This window comes from Oryzias latipes, chromosome 20, assembly GCF_053564925.1.
Source record: "Oryzias latipes strain Hd-rR chromosome 20, Olatipes_Hd-rR_3.1".
Lineage (NCBI taxonomy): Eukaryota > Metazoa > Chordata > Actinopteri > Beloniformes > Adrianichthyidae > Oryzias > Oryzias latipes.
In genome coordinates, this window is record NC_136256.1 from 10,878,919 (window position 1) to 10,899,704 (window position 20,786).

The 20,786-nt window shown below is 44.9% G+C and overlaps 1 protein-coding gene across 4 annotated transcripts in view; it reads right to left on the reverse strand.

The window, feature by feature from the left end:
* Nucleotides 1-10,811: 10,811 nt before the first annotated feature.
* The window catches only part of arhgap12b (Rho GTPase activating protein 12b), a 52,615-nt gene continuing 42,640 nt past the window's right edge, over nt 10,812-20,786 (reverse strand). The window contains exons 4-19 of one of the 4 annotated variants that reach the window (XM_023950081.2): nt 20,493-20,633; nt 20,345-20,425; nt 19,502-19,624; nt 18,181-18,255; nt 17,961-18,022; nt 17,806-17,887; nt 17,569-17,691; nt 15,772-15,876; nt 15,598-15,696; nt 14,532-14,634; nt 14,335-14,454; nt 14,149-14,247; nt 13,883-13,960; nt 12,382-12,516; nt 12,181-12,286; nt 10,812-11,634 (exon numbers count right to left, since the gene is read on the reverse strand). In XM_023950081.2, the coding sequence (XP_023805849.1) occupies nt 11,460-11,634; nt 12,181-12,286; nt 12,382-12,516; nt 13,883-13,960; nt 14,149-14,247; nt 14,335-14,454; nt 14,532-14,634; nt 15,598-15,696; nt 15,772-15,876; nt 17,569-17,691; nt 17,806-17,887; nt 17,961-18,022; nt 18,181-18,255; nt 19,502-19,624; nt 20,345-20,425; nt 20,493-20,633 (1,707 nt within the window). In that variant the 3' untranslated portion in view covers nt 10,812-11,459. The remainder of the gene's footprint in view (nt 11,635-12,180; nt 12,287-12,381; nt 12,517-13,882; nt 13,961-14,148; nt 14,248-14,334; nt 14,455-14,531; nt 14,635-15,597; nt 15,697-15,771; nt 15,877-17,568; nt 17,692-17,805; nt 17,888-17,960; nt 18,023-18,180; nt 18,256-19,501; nt 19,625-20,344; nt 20,426-20,492; nt 20,634-20,786) is intronic. The other 3 variants (XM_023950083.2, XM_023950082.2, XM_023950084.2) reach the window with 3 other exon arrangements.

A 20,786-nucleotide genomic window follows, 5' to 3' on the forward strand; every position in this document is an offset into this window, starting at 1 on the left:
CGCTGATTCTTCAAACAGAGACAGCATCAGGTCTCCTGAAGGATGCCGGATCGCCTCGCCTCACTGCTGTCGCCCCACCTGAGGGAAAGAACCTCAATGACACAGTTTGTAGTTTCAAAATACTGAAAACGAGGCATCTCATCAAAGCAGAAGGTGTGTGCAGGTGGGCGGGAATGGGGGGGGGGGGGGTCATGAGGTGATGAGGGGGGTATTAATCGGTGCTGACACCCCCTGAATGTGTCCTTCTGTCTCTGTCTGTGTCAATTTCCTTAAGCTGTTTTTGTGAAGGCCTTAGTTATGAGTGTCCGTCCACCCCCCACCCCCTATGAGGTAGATGACACCCCCACCCACCCCCACCCTGGACACTCATGTGTGGGAGTAAGCGACCTGGGAGAGAGCCCAGAACAAGTCAGACAAAGACGAGTCGTGAGGAGCTCATGGAAGACGTGGGACATGTGTGTGTAAAACAACACGCAACCCCCACCCCACCCCAGGAAGGAGAGCGGGTTGAGCCCCCATCCCTCTGTGCCAGATGGCCCCACATCGACAAATCAATTAGGCTCCACTTCATCACCAGGGGGGCAAAGGGGGGATGGACCACAAACCTGTTCACCAACACGGGGTCCTCAGTCGCCCTCTGTTTCCTTAATCACCCCCCCCCCCCACACACACACACACACACACTAATTCTCTAAAAGTCTTAAAGAGGCTGAAAAGAAACAAAGATGATGGCAGCAGATGAATCAGTGTGGATGACTTTTATGCAGTGGAGGGGATGGGGGGGGTTACCGTGAGCCAAGCATCTCGAGTTGTTTTTCCTTCCCTGTGTGGAGGTGGGAAACGGGCGTGGGGGGGCGTTTGGGGAAGGTAATCCGCAGAGAACAAACAGCAGAGCCTGGAGCAGGACTGCATCTGGGTCGCTGGAGCTTTTGGGAGGGGGGGCAACTTCACGTACTTCACTGCACCCCAGTGGCAGGAAGGGGACACTACAGAGGTTCCTGAAGTCCCCCCCCTCCACACACACACACACACACACACACACACACACACACACACACACAAACACACACACAACACAGGAAATCCCTGTGAGACCGAGGTGGAGATTTTCCCGATGGATCATGATCAGCGTTTTTTATTTAAAAGCAGCAAATAAAAAAACATCCCAAATCATAATACTGCCTCCACAGGCTGCACCAAGCGTGTCGATGACAAAACTGCTGGTTAAGTTAGCGTGAACTCCTGCTGGCATTAGCTAACTGGAACCAGGTCAGGTCACCAGGCAACCACTGGGTAGTTTGTACATGTCGCAAGTGCCATCCATCCATCCTTCCGTCATTCATCCAGACGTCCATCCGTCCGTCCGTCCATCATCCATCCATCCATCCAGCCATCCGTCCATCCGTCCGTCATCCATCCAGACGTCCATCCGTCCGTCATCTGTCCGTCATCCATCCATCCATCCAGCCGTCCGTCCGTCCATCCATCCATCACCTGCAGCAACTGTGTGATGCTGTCATGTCAATATGGACCAAACTCTCTAAAGAAAATGCACTGTGGTCTACATTCACCAATAGTGACCATTGATGAGCACTCGTTTTTCACTGACTTTTAAAACATTTCGAGGACTCTCAATTTTGAAATAACAGATTTGGGTTAGTGATGAAGAAATTCAGACTCAATACGATTATTTTTCTGTTGAAAAACTTTCATAATAAGATTGTGTTTCTTGCAAAAGAAAAAATATGGCAGTTTTTTTTAAAATAAGGGTCTAAAGGGCTGTACACACCGGGACGAATATGGGCGCAGGTTATTCGCCAGCGTTTTTCAACACATTTTTCTGTTCACACCCAGGCGATTTTCGCTGACGATGAGCCGAGTGAACACGCAATTTCATTCCCTGACATTAGATAGCGCTTAATGTAAAACAGAAATACTCCTGTACACAAGGTGGCGCTGCGCAACTTTACGCTTCTTAAAGTCGCTTTTCACTCAGAAGAAGATAGCAAGTATTTACGCGCTTGTCAGAATCAAACAAAGAAAACATGAATATTTCCAGCACCAGTAGCTCCAGCTCCAGTTCCAGCGATGAAGAAATTATTGTTCTGTTGAATGATGAAAGACGCCGGCAGTGTAGACGCTACTTGGCGTATATTTTCTTCGCCGTTACGTATGTTTGCTCAGCAAGACAGTTTTGTGTTTGAGCGCTCCCAAGTTGTGTTTTACTGTAACTTCAGAAGCTCCAGACACGTGTGCAAAAGCCCCATTCTCATTGGTCGTATAGTTTTTGACGCGGTGCGTCAAACCAAAAAAACGAACACGAGGCGTTTTTAAAAAAAATGAAGCTTTTACGCGTGGCGTTTTCCGCGTCGGTGTCATATTGGTGCCCTTTGTTTAGTCACGTGTGTGTGTGTTGAATTAGGTTGTGAACACACTTTCAGAAAGACTGAAATGATGTTTAAAGTTCTGACTTTCATGAAACTCTTTACGTTGTTGTGTTTCTGTGAAAAAGCCCAGCACAAACCCAAGGTGGGCTTCAGCTGAAGTTCATCCATCTTTAACACACATTTCTCGGGAAAACTTCAGCCTCCTTCAGATGTTTTTCTTCCTGATGAAATCCAGGAATCAGATTTTGGGAAGCGGGGCTTATATGACGGCAGGGAGGTGGGCAGGTTCACCTGCTGGGTGAGCGGGATGCGAGGGATGTGTGGGTGCCCTCCTGGCTCGCCTCAATCCCCCACGTCCCCTTACTCATCCCCATCTGGGGGCAGCGGCGGGAAAAGAAAAGAGCGAGCTGATGCGAGACCCCTGGGGAGAGATTATCGCTGACAGCCCGACAAAGAAGAATGATGCCGGGGGCCCCGGGCTCCTCGACAAATTCAAATGTAATGTACGGCTCGAGCTGCGCCAGAGGAGGATCAGAGTAATATATGATCGACCCACTTCGCGCTGCGCTCTGCTGGCACTGATGTAAAAGCGATTTATGCCGTAAAAATGTGCCGGCTAATTAAGTAAGACGTTGGCACAGGAGCAAAACCAATGAGCTTATGAAGGAGCTGGCAAACCAGTCCAACCCCCACCTCCTCTCTGGAAGGTGTACCTGCAGTGGGAGCAGGAGAACTTTAAATCAGAGTTACAGATCCTGTCCACGCCTGCAGCTGCTGATCCATTAATTGAAATCTTGTTTGTGAAGCTGCATTCAGGTGGAGGGGTTCTGCAAAGGCCGGGGATGGAATGTCCTAATTACAGGCTCCAGAGGGGGAACACAGACTGTCAGCTAGCAGCTTCCAGACCCAACGTTGCTAATGAGACAGGGAGGTGCATCACACACACACACACACACACACACACACTCTCTTTAGATTAACCAAAGCACCTAGGTCCTTCTTTGTCTTCGTGTCAGTTCTCATCACAGCCAGACTCACTCCACCTCACATCTCCATCCATCCAGATTCTGCACCTCCACATGCGGGTCTGAAACTCCCTGATCAGACTCTGCAGAGGTTCCGGCTGCGCTCCACCTCCGCGCTCTCCTATGCAGGTAAACCTCAGGCTACGGACACACCGTGCACGTTCAAGAACACACATTTAGCAGCAGTGTTCACACTGGACAAACAGGAAGGGGCTTGTTCTACTGTTTACTGTTTACTAGCGCTTGGCCGCCACCTACAGTTGGAAGAGGCTTGGTGCAAAATGTCAAAGCGGTGCAAATCTTGCTTTAGATTTTTTTCTTTCACAGCTCTATTCCGATAACTGAAAGACTTGGTGTTGTGGAATTACGTCCGGGCACAAACTGCAATTATTCATTTCTCCTCCATGATCAATTTTCAAACAGTTGAGTGAATCAAAGGGAATGCCAAACACATGTCGCTACTAAATCCAAGTCTGTGATTGGTCTGACCTCCTTTAACTCATAACATGTGTTCAATAGACGCATGTTTTGTACGTAGAGCCTGAAAACTGTCATAGAAACTTGCATAGCTTTGCTAGTTTTGAACGTGGAAGCCCTCAACACTCATTTGGGCGCGTTTATGCAGACGTTTCATTGGAAGTGGTTGCTTGCACACAGGTTGCCTTGGACAGCGTGAACGTAGCTACAGACGCGCATCACGAGGACCATATCTTCATTCTCCTCAACTCCAGGCTCTCTGACAGTAGAAGCTGTCAGAGGATGCTGCCTCAGACTGCAGAGGTGTGCGCGTTCGCTGCAGCAGCTGTAACTGTCCAAAAGTAAATAAATAGGTATTCTGGAGGAGGGCCATTATCTGTCAAGGCGCGCTGATACAGTCTTGCCTTGTATTTATTGCCTACTTAATGGACTTGATTGTATTACTGAAGGTAGAACCGAGGAGGAAAAAAATCTATTGCCGGCTAGAAGGTGCTTTCAGCATCCTGCAATTACCTTATGTAAATCCTGGCCTGGAATGTTGATCCACTGCTATTTAAAATGCATTGAATTTCCATGCAAAATGATCCACTCCTGCAGCCTGAAGCTCATTAATAACGACGAGGAGCCGGTCTGACGTTTGGAATACTTACACGCTTGCTCAGCGCTGCCGTGCATGCAGGAGCACAGCCCAGCTCTGCTGCTAACGGCGGCACGTCTGCAGAAAGGATGGCTCTGGGCTGCAGGCACATGACTCACCCCTGCGACAGGACAGGGGCTTCACTCGCTCAGGGGTGATGGTGCCATCTTTGATCGCGAGGAGCAGAGAGGAGCGCAGGAAGCCAGCGGGCCTGCAGGAGCTGTGACAACTGCACTCCTGTCTTTGACTTTCTGCTTTGAAAACTCCCAATTTTATAAATCAGAAAGTATTTTGTTGTTTCGACAGGAAAAAAAACAACCATTATTTAAAGGGAGTTTGGTCATTTTAACATCAATTCTGGAGCTTCTCCTTCAGATAAACGGCAAAGAACATTAAAGCATCAGTGAGAACATTTTTTATAATTATCAAAAGCCACTTAGAAACTTATGGATTGATGAATAAAAACTTGAAATCTTTGGTTTATCACGTCGGCTGCTCTGTGGTGTTGGGGTTTGCACTTTTGCATCACAGTGAAAAGGTTCTGGGCTGAACCCTGGAGCTGAAATAAGACAAGGATGGCTTTGCAGTGTGTGACATCAGCTGTCAAACATGGAGGAGGAAGTGTGATGGTTTGTGGCTGTTTCATGGTTTCTTATTCCATTAATATTGTTCCTCAGTACTTGTTAGAGTACTGGGCTGAGGTCCTTTGGTAGTTCTGTTTTCTGGTTTTTGTTTAGTTGGGGGGGGGGGGGGGGGGTCATTGGGTTTCTTATCGTCCTGGTTTTGTTTGTTTCTTTTAGTCTGGGCTTCAACCATTTCTGGTCGTTTATACTGTTTATTTTTTTCCTAGTCAGTTAAAAATTTGCAACAAAAAAATGTTCCCGACTCATTCTGCTGCTACTGTACTGTTTCTTTTATTCTAGTCCTTTTGTCACAACATTTATATGAGCATTAAAACTGCAACAGGAGTTTCATGGTATGGGTTTATATGCATAGACATCTGGGATTTTAGCTAAACCTTTCCAAAACACACGGCAACTGCAGGCGGTGTGTCCAGGTCTTTCCTGCAGCTATCAGACTGTGGATTACAGGAAATATGCTCCGAAAGTCGGAGGCGCTGTCCCAGTTCCCCTGTCTGTAAAGAAAGGACCCTTACTTTGTGAAATGACCCAGAAATAACGGCTCTCCCTTGAAAAGAACAGTTGAATTATAAGTGGAAAGGAGGTCCAGAGGTTTTTCTTTATCAGACAAAACACCAGACCAACAAGGATGTTTTAATCCGTTTGCCTTGCGGTTACATGGAAAACTGTAGTGAAAGCCGTCATAGACGTCTTAGACAAACACGTGTTAACCTCTTTAAAGACCCACTCCAATGAAAACTGGGTTTTTGGTGTTTTCAATATGTTCTTGGGGCATTTTCCTGATGATGGAGGACATATCAAAAGTATTGGCTCACCTGCCTTGAAGTGCCCTCCCATTTCTAACCCATAGAATTCAATATGATGTCGGTCCACCTGTTGCAGCTATTACAGCTTGTACACAAGGTTGAAGAGTGTAATTATAGGAATTTTTAACCATTCATCCAAAAGTGCATTGGTGAGGTCACACCCTGATGTTGGTGGAGAAGGTCTGGCTCTCAGTCTCCGCTCTAATTCATCCCAAAGGTGTTTCATGGGGTTCAGGTCAGGACTCTGTTTTGGCCAGTCAAGTTCATCCACACCAGACTCTGTCATCCATGTCTTCATGGACCTTACTTTCTTCCTCCACCAAATATCCCACTTGGCACAATCCAGTCCCAAATGTAACGTTCTCCTGGCAAATCCAAACTCAGACTGGTGCGTCAGATTGCCAGAGGGAAAAGCGTGATTCATCACTCCAGAGAAGGCGTCTCCACTGCTCTAGTCCAGTGGCGGCGTGCTTTACAGCACTGCGTCCGACGCTTTGCATTGCACTTGGTGATGTGTGGCTTGGATGCAGCTGCTCGGCCATTGAAACTCATTCCATGAAGCTCCCTGCATACTGTACTTGAGCTCACATGAAGGTCACATGAAGTTTGGAGTTCTGTAGCAATTGACTGTGCAGAAAGTGGGCGACCTCTTAGCACTATACGCGTCAGCATCTGCTGATCCCTCTCCATCCGTTTACATGGTCTACCACTTTGTGGCTGAGTTGCTTTTGTTCCCAAACTCTTCCACTTTGTTATGATAGAGCTGACAGTTGACCGTGGAATATTAAATGGCGTATACATGTGTAGCGCTTTCTACTTTCCTCGAAGGCCCAAAGCGCTTTACAGTCACACACACATTCCCACACTGATGGCGGCTCCGCTGCCAAACACTGGCGCCAACCTTCCATCAGAGGCAAGGTGGGGTTCAGTGTCTTGCCCACGGACACTCAGACACATGGCTGGGCAGGGCGGTAATCCAACCTGCAATATTCTGATCAGAGGTCAACCGCCCAACCACTGCACCACGGCCACCTCGTAATAAGGAGCGAGGAAATTTAACGACTGGATTTGTTGCACAGGTTCTGAATCCTATGACAGTTCCAGGCTGAAATTCACTGAGCTCCTGAGAGCGGCCCATTCTTTCACAAATGTGTGTAAAAACAGTCTGAATCCTTGAGGGTTTGATTTTATACACTAGTGGCCACGCCAAGTGATTAGGGCACCTGATTCTGATCATTAGGATGGGTGAGTGAATCCTGTTGGTAATAAAGTGTATGTAAAGAAAATCAAGCTCTAACCTGCATTTCTTTATTCAAATCACTGTGAATCAGGAGCAGAGGAAAAATGCTGTTTGAGGAAGATTGTATTCCTGACAAGCTCCCTGCTCCACTGCATTCCAATGCATCCATGTAAGTCTTCGTTTCCCTTGTATGAGCTGGTATCTGGCTCAAAACTGTACGGCTGGAAAGCTCCAATGTTGCTCGCTGCTTTTGTTGCACCAAGAATGTTCCGTTCGGGATGTGAGGGGCTGTAAGCTAGTAGGAGAGAGAGTGTAAACAGAGCTCAGGTACGGGTGATGGGAAGGGCGACCAGGGTGGCTCCACTGCAACAGTCCCACCCACAACTCGGAGGTGAATAGCCTCTGCCGCTCTGCAGAAACTATGTTGTAGAAAACGACAGTTTGTTTTAATTAAAAACTGCATAACCGCGATTAAAAGACCACTGGACCACACCGCTTAGAAGATCAAAGGATGATCAGAGTGGACCTTGAACCATGAAAGATCCAAATAAGTTGACCAATTTCTGCAGGAACAATTTAAATAAAATAAAAAAATAAAAAAGCTTCTTTCTCAAACCCAGAAGTCTTTTCAGCGAAATCCATAAAACCAGCTCCAGGGACAGGAAACATGTTCATCCAAAGCTCAGTTCAGTGAGCACACATTGAGCAATGATTATTATTAACATTACAACCTACATTAAAAGGATGTTTTTGGCTCTTTTTGACAATTATGCTGCAACATTCATCAGAACCTGAAGATACTTGTGGTTATCCTCAGTTCTGACCCGCTTTGTCGTTACGTTTATCTTTTCATCTTCAGAGTTCACATGGAGCCTCCTCCACCTCCAGACTGAAGGTCAGAAAACTTTTATTTTTTACTAACGTGTGACTGAATCCAAATGCTGAGGATTATCAGCTCTTCTTGAACAGATCCTGACTTGAATGTTGGCCCATCAGCTCCTCAATCACAGAGCTGTCAGTGAAAAAGCGTGGTTGAAGCAGAGAACCTCGGCGGAATGGCAGCCCCCCTTCAGGTGAAGTGCCGCAGATCCATAAATCTTTAATGCTCCATAATGGCCTGCTCACATCACCTGCCCACACCTCAGCCCCCGTGGAGCGGGCCGGGCCGGGCCGGCTCCATGCCGCCAGCGCATGGAGCACTTCAGGCACTCCGAACCTCTCTGGGCCCCAGGCCCCCGGCCGCACCCATGAATTATAGAAATGATCTAATTGTTTTTCTCGTTTAGAAAGACTGGGGGGGGGGGGGACTCCTCTGTGCTGGAGTGTTAATGGTCTGTGGTTTGCTGAACCAGAACCGCTCGACTTGGACACTTTAGTTGGACCTGAGGCTCGCTCTGTGGAAAGAGACAGTCCAAAATGTATAATAAAGTTAGTGGAAGAGGAGGATGTGCTGCTTGAGTCTCACATGGAACAAAAGTCACTGCGACATGTTTACACTGACCACAAAGAAATAATAAATAATATGTTCATGTAACCAGGAAGAAAACATGTACAGTACTAAGAAAGCTTAAAAATCTACAAAATCTAAAATATTAATAAATTACTCTGATCCTAAAGGTCTCAAGTCATTGTAAAAAACAGGTTAATGTGTAAAGTCAATTATTTGTTAAAAATAATAGCTCCCTCTAGTGGTGGAATAGTCTAAAGCTTGACTGAGATCAACTGCTCATTTTTGAGGAGCAAATTCTGGAACTGAAAACACCTCTTCAAAACTTTGGAAACTGATCATCACTACAGAAGACATCCCAAATCCTTTTTGGGTCCTCAAAGAATAGCCTGTTTACAGACATTTGGAGATTTTTTTTTAAAAATGTGATTTATTTTTCTTTTTTGTTTTCAAAAATGCGAACCTACGTGACATGAAAAAATTAAATATATCTCGTTCCCACAAATTAATATTCCGTTCGCACGAAATACTATTCCGTTCCGTCCCACGAACAAATTAAATAATTCACGTCAAAAGTCATTCTTAAACACGGATTGCTGCTTCCCCTTCGGACTCAGCTTCTAGCTTCATAAACACGGTTGTGAGCAATATTTGGATTTCCAGCAGATACCTTCACATTTCTGTCTGTATGTGTCTCATTACATTGTATTGGAGACACAGAGGATGTTTAGAGATCAGATTTATTTATTTTAAAAAGCTCTACAAAAGCATCATACTTGTCAGCAGTCCCTTTACATCCAAAGGTTAGTAGGCTACATGCTACGTTTCCCATAATGCATCTCAACCAATCACTGTGTCCCTGTAACTGTAGCGTAACAAGACAGATGATAAACTGATCGAGATGAATTATGGGTATGTGTGATGCATGATGGGATATTGCTCACATCCGTGTTTGTGATGCTAGTTTCCGTGTTTAAGAATGACTTGTTACGTTGTGACGTTAGCACAAATTCATTATTTCGAGGGAACGAAAAAGTATTTCGTGGGAACAGAAAGGAACTCGTGGGAACAAGATATTAATTTGTGGGAACGAGATATATTTAATTTTTTCATGTACAAATTCAATTTGTTGGTACAAACCAAACAAGGTTACCTAAAAAAAAAAAGTCAGTATGTTGACAGAAAAGTTAAAAAAAGTAAATCTTTCATAAAACATTGGAAATTTAAAAACATTTGCACCACCTCGGGTTTTCTTTTGTTTTGTGTCAGGGGAAATTTCAACCCGTTTGTTTTAAGTTTTTACGTCTCGAAAAACTAAAGAACCCTCCAGTAAGCCCACAGCATGATGCTCCCACCCCCATGTTTTCACTCTGGCATTTGTTAAATGAATAAATAAATTGAATGAACATAAAAAACGGCAGTTAATAAAAACAAAATCTCATTTCATTAACATTTAAAGTCATTTCTCAGCATTTTAGAGAAACACAGCTATGATAATTGTGTTTAGGAATATGTTTGTTTTTGTTCAATGTCTTACTTTTTAAGAACATTTTTAAAGGAAAAAAAACATTTAAAGAGATTTTTTTATATCTAAAGATATGTTATATTTATTTCTGCCTACATGCTTCCACTTGTAAAGGTTTATTCTCTACATGAAATGACGTTTTCCAAGGAACCTAAGCTGTTCAGGTGGAGCTTTGACATTACCTTGGCTGTTCATCTACTCTTTAAAGACTCTGCAGTGAGGTCTGAGGAGACGATTCTGAAGGTTTCCTGCTCACAGCTGCAGGATCCTGATGACAAAAAGCCTCTGATCAGGCAGCTTTGCTCAGCGATCGCTAAATCTAAGTTGGCACTGAAGCAATTACCTAATTAGACATCAATGAATCCGCGGGCCTCGGTTCTGCAGCCGCGTTTGACCTGAACAGCCGGGACACAAAACCAGCCGAGCAGATTAATGGGAGCCGAGCAGCAGAGGTGCTGCTGCGTTGGAGAAATCTCCACTAATGCAGCCGGCTTCATTTCCTAATGAACAGGTAGGAAATAATTGATTGAGACGTGAAAGCCTAATCAGTCAATTCGCTGAGCGGCGTGTCTGCGCCGAGGAGATTCATTCAGTCCAGGAGGTGAAGCTGCAGAAGCCTGCCAACATCCGTGTTCAGTTTGTCTTTTTATTAGACGTAGCAGTTTCACAAACATTAGTTAGCTTCAAAAATGACATTCAAAATGTGCAGCGGACCAAACGAACCCAGGAACAAACTAAAGCAACACACTCTCCTGTTGGTTTTCTTCTCCCACATTCTTTGTCTCGTCTTCAAATGTACAAAAATCATAATTTCACTGCTTCACCATCAAAGCACACGCACACACACTCACAAACACACTTCAGCCACTGAAACGCACGGGAACATCTACTTTGTGCCTCTGTACATATATTCTCAGAGCCCCCCCATCAGGAGGAGGAGGGGGGGGTCACCAGTTCATGTGGGAGGAGCCTTCAGCTACGTTAGGATCCAGCGGCAAACACGGCGGAAGCTGCGGCTCCTTTTCTTCAAGTCACGGCGGGTTCATGAGCAACACTGATTAAAAAAAGGAGGGGGGTTCAAGTGCCAAAATCAGTCTGGTTCTTCTGGACCCAAAAGCACAGCCCAGGAGCTCAGCCCGCTCCTCTACCACTTCTGACCCCAGGATGGACCCCCACCCCTGTAAACCACTACCAAGATCTGAAGTGCAGCGCTTCTCGCGAAGCGGTCCAGTGCTCAGTCAAAGGAGAGGAGGAGGAGGCCGCCTCTTCCTCTTCTACCTCCCAAAAACGCTGTCGTACTCCAGCAGGATCAGCTCCACGATCTGGTTCTGGTAGACCATGTGGACGGCGATGTTCCCCGTCTCCGTTTCGGGCCGCAGCAGCGTGGGTCCAAACACGATGGCCACGCTCTGGGTGGTCATGCGGTTGGCCTCTCCGAGCTCAACCACCCTGGAGGGGGAGTGGGGTGTAGAACAAGAGAAGATGAAGAGGTTCAATTTGGGTGGCAGCCCCCGTGCTCAGCTGCAGGTTTTCATCTGAAACAAGCACACACCCCTCACAAACAGGACGCCGCCGCCGCCAGCGCCTGCATAATGGCCTTTTGAAATAGAATCTACATCCTCGCATGCAGATGAACAAAACAATAACATATTCATGGAGGAGAGGAAAAGCAAGATTAAAGCGGCGCATTCTGAATGTCACGCTGTAAATTTCTGCAGGAAACACCACTTTATAGCTGCTGAATTCCTGCTCACGCCATATAAATGCAAATAGGACGCCTAAGAAAATGTCAGTGCGAGCGTTGGAAAGTGCCGGCGGCGGTGGACTGAGAAGGCCCCGCCTCCAGAAGGTAGACAGTCAAACATCTGCGCGGCTTGAGGTTCAGTTCATTTAGAGGAAAAACAAAACAAGAGTCACTCCTCATCTGTTATGTTCCCCTTTTAGATCCATCATTTGGAGTCCCTCTTAATCTGAAGAGGGAGGAGCCTGTCTCACCTGCGCAGGTGTTTGAAGAGTGCCTGCATCGTGTCATGGTTGGGTTTTGGCAGCTTCTTGATCAAGTCTTTGACCGAGTTCACTCTCTGCTTGTAGTCGGAGCCCTCTGCAGCAGAGACACAGTCAGTGCAGAACGTGAGAAGAGGGCCACCCTGTGGCGACCCGGAGAACAGCGTCCCAATGAGAACTGCGGGGACTCACTGATGGCGTTGACAAAGTCATAAAAGGATCCGTATGTAAAGAGGGGCTCAGGAAGCTCCCTGAAGAACATCTTCAGAGCGCCGGTGGTGACGTGGATGTCCTCCCACTTACTGTCGTTCAGATCCACCTTCTCATCTGACAAACAGGAGAAAACACTCGTGGTCAGCATGGATTTAAAAAGAAACCCAGAAAACTCTTCAATCTACTGAAGTGCTCTAATTATTCTTTTTTCACAAATTCAACCCAAAAGTTTTAACTTCTAATCTGATTTCCAGACACAATAGTCACAAAGTCATATCATGTAACTTCATCTGATCATCAAATACTGTTCTCTCACTATACTGCAGTTCACCTTTCACTGTCTCGCAGATTTTTTTGGTGTAATTTTGCGTTTTTCTGCATTTGTCTTTTTAGTGCACCGTGTTCTACGTCCTGACTGTCATTTAATCTCCTCCCTGCCGTATCTCCTTTACAAAACACCTTCAGTTCCAAAGTTATTTTCAGTCACGATCAGATTTTTGGTTTCATTCTATAACCCTGGACTTATTTTTCCATGAAGGTTTGAACTTTGAGAGTTTAAACAAGAGATAAAGTGTGAAAACGTTTGTGTCTGAGCGGCCGTGGTGCAGCAGTAGGGCGGTCGTCCTCTGATCAGTTCGATTCCCGCCGCCTTGCCTGCCCATGTTAAACGATAATGATAAATCATGTAATAAAAATGGTGCTGTAGATCCGGAACCGAAAACTTCGCTTTCTTCCAAACACTCAAGTTTGATACTTCTTTGTATGAGTGTATCACTGCTGATTGTATTGTTTAGTGCATTTTTCTCACCTTTATTGCTTGAAATAAACCACTTCAAATAAATTAAAAAAATCCTGCCCTCCCAGTATTATCCTAGCTTGGGTCATATAGGTTGCTGGAGCCTATCCCCGCTATCACAGAGTGTATAAAGGTCTGAATACAGTTAAGAAAATGTAAACTCCACCCAAAAAAGTGGGGTTATCAATCCAAGAACCTTCTTGGTTTGAGATAATATTATGAAAAATAATCAAAATACAAGCTGTAATAATCCTGCAGGAAGAACATAAATGATCAGTGAAAAGTACAAACTAGAGAGGAAAACAAACATTTATCTTAGTGAAACCTGACCTCTTAAGTAGTGTTTATGTTAAACATAATGCATTTATTTACCTTAAAACGGGACAAAAATATTCCATAAAAGCTAGAGTTCATGCAATGTACTGCTAAAGAAAGAGGCATCGGTCCTGTTCATTTATTCTTTTAAAGTTACATTTTTGGTCTAAAGTAAAAACAAAAAAGACATGAACCTTATAAACTTCAAAAAGGTGACTTTTCTTAGATGAAAGAAAACCTTTTTTTTCTTTGGGTTTTTCCAGATATGTCTGTCTGTGACGTAGATTTCCGGTTCATGTTTTATGTAACGGAGATGAGTAAACAAAGGAGGTTAACTATGACAGAGTGACGGCTGCAGCTGAGACTCACCGTGGTTAACGGCAAAGCGGAGCTTCTGTATCACCGCCAGGTTCCCGCTGACTCGGTACAGACCGTCCACACTGAGACCTGCAGGACCAGAGAGCATTTCTTTAGGTTTCTTTACTTTATTTTACGAAACACCGGACACATTTATGAGTTAAAGAAATTCAAGGAAGGAAAAAAGATGGGGGGAAAAAAATCAAAGGAAAAAACAAAACATGAAACGTTCATAAATCCACTCTTGACAGAAGAAGAGGAGGGATCTCGGCTCATACCTGTGTTCTCCACATGCTCCATGCACATCCTGACAAAGTTGGGAACGGTCGTGTTCTCCCGCTGGCACAGACTGCTCAGACTGCAGCCGAACACCTGATCTGTGAGGAGGAGGAGGAGGAGAAGAACACACTGAAGGTCATCGCTCTGCTCCTCCAGCATCATTTAGGAGCAGATCCCCAGATCACCTTTGATGTATCCTTTGTCCCGAACCGCCTGATAGGTGGGCCGTCTGGTCAGGAACTTCTTGAGCTTCATCCTGGTTTTCTTTTGGTCTGAAGAATCCATGCTCACAGAGGTCTTCATCACTGGGGGGAGGGAGGAAGACAATGACACACGGACAACTCTGTCTCCTCAGAGGAGAACCCAGGAGCGCCACTCTCACCTCTGTTCTTCTTGGAGTCTCGGTGGTCCTTCTCCTTGTCCTGTTTCTCGGCTCCCGGAGACTCCGGCATGTCCTCCTCGATGGCCTCGTCTGACTCCCACGCCTGAAGGATCACAGCTCATCACATCCCCTCTGACCAAGATTTTGGTTTTTATATTTCTGAGACTGCAGTTACTTAAAAAAAAACCTAGAGAGATAAATCTTTAAAAAAAAAAAAAAAAAAAAAAAAAATCACAGCTACTGTTTTATGGTCTAAACTTTTTCTTTTTTTATTAGAAACACCTGTGACAGGTAGCCCCCGAGTCCACTTAAGAAGCATTTTAAGAAGCATTCTAAAGAAACAAAGCTTTTTTCTGATTTCATCTAAGGAAGGGGCGGGGCTTATCATGGAAACAGCAATACCAACTGCTACTTATGGGGGAAAACCTTTTAAAATTGAGCATAAAATCATTTAATGCAAGTCAAATAAATTACATTAATTGAGATTTTGAAAACCTTAATGCTTTAATATCACAGATGTCGTCGGTGACGCCTAAATCACACACACCACAACGCTTCTGCCGTTGAATGTGAATCAGCTGATTCTTTGCATGTTTGCATAAGCATTTTACTTCAGAATCCACTGGAGTTAGAATTATTACATTGCCGTTTATAGAGCTAAACAGTAACGGAGCTAAAACGTGGATGTTAAAAGGTTAATTACCACCTTCATCGCCAAATATTTCCACCCGTTTCTTCCTTGATGTCTTTATTGCTGAATAACACAGAGTCAAAAAGCTGAGAATCTAAAATCACGGTTTTTATAAAACAGTCTATTCTTTGAATGATAAATTGTTGTGGTTTTTTTTGTTTTAATCTGCTACGATGTTTTTTTTTAACTCATTGTATTTCTCAAATGTTAAGCGTTTGATCTCTTGGTATGGCACATCCAGTATATAAGACTAAAACGGAACCAGGTTCCAAATAAAACCCATAAATTGAATCAGTTGAAGCTTTTCCTTGGATCCATTGGCCTCCAAACCCAACAAGAAGTTTTAAAAAGAAGACTCCAGAGACGTCCACTCACGTGGGTGCTGATAGCCTCGGTGAGGGCCCGGTACCAGTCATTAATGACGCTGTCGATCTCCGACTGGATCAGTAGCTCCGTGCCCTGTCGGGTCTTCAGCTGCAGACGGGGCGACAACCACAGATCAATGCTTTCTGTGCTCCGGGGAGACAACCAACAGAGGAGCTGGCGTACCTCGATCACATGCTTCTTGCTGGACTTTTCCTTGGAGGCCCACTCCACCAATGCTCCACGTAAATCCACGGTGAACTCTGGCTTCGACTGATTGCTGCCAAACTTCTGGAATAGGCAGACAGAATGGGGTCAGAGTTGAAGAGTCGAGCTGTGTCTTTAGAGGATTCAGTCCAGTTAAAGTCGCATAGGAAAAATGTTGAGTCCTATTAGTTTCAGAAATCAGAACAGGCTTTAGGTTAACACACAATCAGTGTCACTGACCTGAAAACAATAGAAAAAAAACATTAGTACATGTTACCGAGTTGTTAAAACCCACTTTTATGCTAAATTAACATGTTAAATCTGAAAAACTGCAGCAAAAGTAGACAAAAACACTATTTAACAAATTATTTCTGTATCCATGTACAGTGTTCCCTCGTTTGTTGCTAAACATACACAAAAATACACTTCTCTTAGACAAACATTTTCACACTTTTCTCTCCTGTTGAAACCTTTATAGAAACCTAAGTACAGTTTTATAGAATTAAACCAATGATCTGCTCGCAATGAAAGATTTATGTAACTGGCAAACTAAACACATTCTGTACAGGAGGCAAGGTACAGAGGAAATTGATTGACAAGACCTACAGCCAATGAGGATCCGTCAAAAACATGTAAAATAGTACTGAAAAAAACTCTGCGAGACTGCAGAAGGCTAAGAGCGATATAGCGAGGGAACACTGTAGTAGAACACCCCTGTTCCCCTGTTCTACTAAGGCTTTGATGGAAATGGTATTTTATATGTTTTTAACATGTTCTTGAGGCATTTTTCTAATGATGGAGGACACGTATAAAGAAAATTAAGCTCAAATTGCATTTCTGAGGTTTTCTTTTTTCCAATAGTTGTGAATCAGGAGCAGATGAAAAAAAGTCGTTAGAAAAGGAGCTTATTTGTGATGTAGAAAATGCGCTGGGTGAGCAACAAGCTCCCTCTGCTCCATTCTGATGCATCTGGTTGGAGACAAATAGATCCGAGTACATCTCTGTTCTCCTTGTCTGAGCTGATATCTGACTAACTGTACTGCAGCTACAATGTTGCTCAACATTTTTGTTACACCTGTAATTTTGTGTTGTGGGTGTGAGGGGCTGTAAGCTAGTGGGAAGGCATGTTAACAGATGGGTGACTCCACGCCCCCACAATTCTGAATTCTAAATTAGATCACCTTGATTCCCATTGTGCCAAGTTAAGATGTCTTTCGTGCAGGTTACTTCATAAGGATTTACACTTTTACCCACTACAAGTACCGGTAATCCATATTTCACATCACTCCTCCATGAACTTACACAATCTCATTTTCCCGCACCAATGAGCACAAACTGATTAGCTGGCTAAGGTTAGACGATTTACCACCAGGTCAAAACCAACGCAACCTGGAAATGTTTTTGTTTTTAGTCTCAGGAGGAGACATCGCGTTGACAAGAAACTTGTAAGACCCGTTCATCCAAATTTAAGGTAATTTAATGCTTCTTTTTATTAGCTCCAGCTAAAAATTGGATATAAGCTCAGTTTGGATCTTTTTTGCTACCATGTGGTTCTCCATTAGTGAAGTCTCTAAAAGAGAAAGCAGGCTCATGCTCCACAGACAAGCAACCGTCAGTTAGCCTGACGTGCAGCTTCAGTGCTGCTGAAGGCCCCGCCCTCAGCAGATGTTAGGCTCTGCTTAGACGCTTAAGTTTCAGCAGCAGTAAAGGGGTGGGGTCAGTGACAGGAAAAAAGATCACGGGGGGCATCAGCACATGCAGACAGACGGGACATACAGTGGCAGCCTGCGCGGGCCGACAGTTCACATAGGCCACAGCGGGGCGGGGCTTGGCTGAGCGCCTCCAGCTGCTGAGCAGAGTGAGGAGCAGCTCCGGGATGGAGCCGCCTCGGTAATATGACTTCAAAGGGAAGGAGGAGGAGAAGAGCGGGAAACAGACGAGGATGAAGAAACACAGAGAAGATGGATGGACTGTACAGAAGGTTGCGCCTCCGTGGGATGATGGGACACCTACCCAGGTGGTCCCTCCTCCCTGGCCCTTCGCGAAGAGGAGGGAGAAGCCCTGCAGCACGGTCCAAGAGGAGGTCCAGTTCTTCCTGTTAGAGAGAAACAGACATTAAGGAAAAGCACATTTTGGAATAAGTCTTCTAGAAATCGATGTTTCCCAACCTGACTTTCTTTCCGTTCTCTGTGATTTTGGTGACGTTGAGGACACCACACTTCTCCGAGGGCTGAGGACGGAGAAACAGGTGAGAAGGTGCAGAAAGAGCTGCAGCTCTGACTGGTGAGGTCTAACTGAGCTGGACATGATTAAAGGGTGGTCAGATGTGGCCTGCAGCAGAAAGATGTGGGGTGAGTGGGTGGAAACGGCAGCAGCAGGGATACTAACGGTTGGAGAGAGTTTAGGAGACGACGGGCAGGAGTCAGAGTCTGCGGAGCTCTGCTTCAGCATCGGAGCACACTCCTACCAAGAAGAGGCACAACATGAGCCGCAGCCAACCACACAAGGACAGTTAAGCTGAGGTTAGGGGTGAGGAGGAAACAGGTTACTGTCAGATTGGGTTATGTTGAGACAGTGACGCGGGAAAAAGGATTTCCCATAGATCCAGATTCACACTCTCTCTCATCGCATCACACATCTGATTGGCTGGAACCAAATTTCTCAAGCGCTGACAGAAGTAAAGTAATGTACGTATTTGTTTTCCTCGTCTGGGCTGGTATCTGTATCTAAACTGAACGGCTGGATGGCGCCGATGTTGCTCCGGTAATGTCAGGTTGGGATTGTGAGGGGTGCGTAAACATATGGGTGATGGGAAGTGGAGGTGGGCTTACTTCACGCCAAAAGTCCCGCCCACAACTGAACCTCAAACACAAGTTAATACCCAAAACTGATTAAAATAAATGAGGATATTTTTACATAATTTCAAGTAATTTTCAGTGTTTTAGCTACAGATAAACTCTATAAATCTGTTTCTCTTCTTGCATGGTTTTAGTACAGACGCTCGTTTTCCGTCTATAGTGTTTTTGGTATAATGGCAATTATGCTCTGCAAAACTTTTTTACAATACTTGACAGTAAAATTAGTAATGTTAAAAAGAAGAGAAAGCATTGTAAATGAAAAGTGGTGATGGGTGGAATGTTGGATTCATTAGTAAAAGCCGGCTCTTCCTTTTTTGTATCACTTTTTAAAAGTCATTTGAGAAAACCTGCACCATTTGTGTTTAGGTGTTTCTCATAAAATACCAGGATATTAATTTGTCATACGTTGTGTGGCATCAGCACTAAATGGAAGATTTTCTTCTCTTACCACAGTTCTTCACTGGTCTTTTACTGACTCTATAGCAACGTGTCAACAGATTACATTTTTGATTACATTTCCTGCTTTGAATAACCTTGATCTGTTTTTGTTTCACTCCCTTAAACTGATTGATACACAGAGATTTGATTTTTTCCCAATAGTTTTATATTTAACATTCACTGACAGAACGACACAGATGTTTAAAAAGTTTAATCTTGTTCCTCGTAAATTATGAAAGTAATTTATTTTAAGCTACAAGAGCTAAAATACAAACCTCTCCATTAAAAACTGCATTCTAGATGTGGTTTGCCAAAATTATTCAAATTTTCTATATTATGGAGCATATTTTAAAGCAACTTCTGATTCATTAAAAAAACAAAAACGTGTTTTAGGAATGGGCTCCTGCTCCTACCTTGTCGTTGAGGTCTAGGACGTAGGTGCTGTGCCTCCATTTGGTGAGGACGATGGGGTCCTGCTGCTTCCTCTCTAGACTGTGGCTCTTGGGGAGCTCGCTGGACTGAGGGGAGACGTTGTACTGTGGAGACAGAGCCGGAAGTCAGCCACAGGAGGTTCTGGTGGCAGAAGGCGCCTCTTTACCTGTCGTTTAACCGTCCACAGTCCGGAGGAACAACGCGTTTCCTCATCTGCAGCTGCAGCGCGCTGCTGCTCCTCCATCATGAAAGGGGACCGCTCTGATCTGATCTGCTCTAAAGCGTCGAGATTAGGAGAGCTACTAATAGTCCGACCGCAGATTTGGCTGCTCACACCCTCAGTAAAGGAGCCTTACAGCCAGATCAACAGGTGGGGGGGGGGGCAATTACAGAGCGCCAGCTTCAGTCACATTTGCTCCTGAAGATCCCGTCAAAAGGAATGTAACAACCAAACATTCCACCTTAAAAAGTATCCGGGGATGCTAGTGAGGGCTGGTAAAAGATGCAAGACCCTTCTTTAGGTCGGCCATCATGTAAAGAGTTTTGCTTAAGTTTCAAAGGTGTCAAAATCCTCTGGGACTGTCGTCTCATTTAGTTTTATGGGTTTCGTGCAGAACTCGTTCTACAATCTAAATCGACTCTCAAAGAAACGAGTACGACAGGCAGACGAGTGCTCTAAACAACTGTGAAAGCTGCTGGTGAACCGCGTCCAGCCTGGTGATCATGTAACACCAGAGGGTTTTCCATTTTCCCAGGAAGCACACAGCTTGAGTCTGAATGTGATGCAACAGCAGGGACCGCTGAGGTTTGCCAGGTAATCTCACCTTTGGCAGCTCCCACTCTGACCTGGATCCATCGGCGCTGTAGTAATACGGCCGTCCCTGTTCATCCACATGCTTTATCCACTGAGAGCACAAACACCCATCAGCTTCACAGAGAAAACAAACAAACATGCACGGCAGGAGGCTCCACCTTCTCCTGCGTGTACTCGGACACGTAGAGCGTGTGGCCGTGTTCGTCCAGCTCCTCCGACCAGCCTCTAGGGGGCGATCCGTACTGGCTGTCTGACTGACTGGAGTGGGTGCTGTGGTAGTTTTCTTCAGAGGACAGCAGCTGTGGAGAACCAGACCAGCTTAAGGGCTCAAAGAGGAAACTGCATGTTAGCTCTACAGAAAAAAGCCTGACTTCATCTCACACGCAATCACCAATAACTTCTCAATTTTCAACTTATATGTTTATTTAAATTGTAACAGTAGATTTTGACTT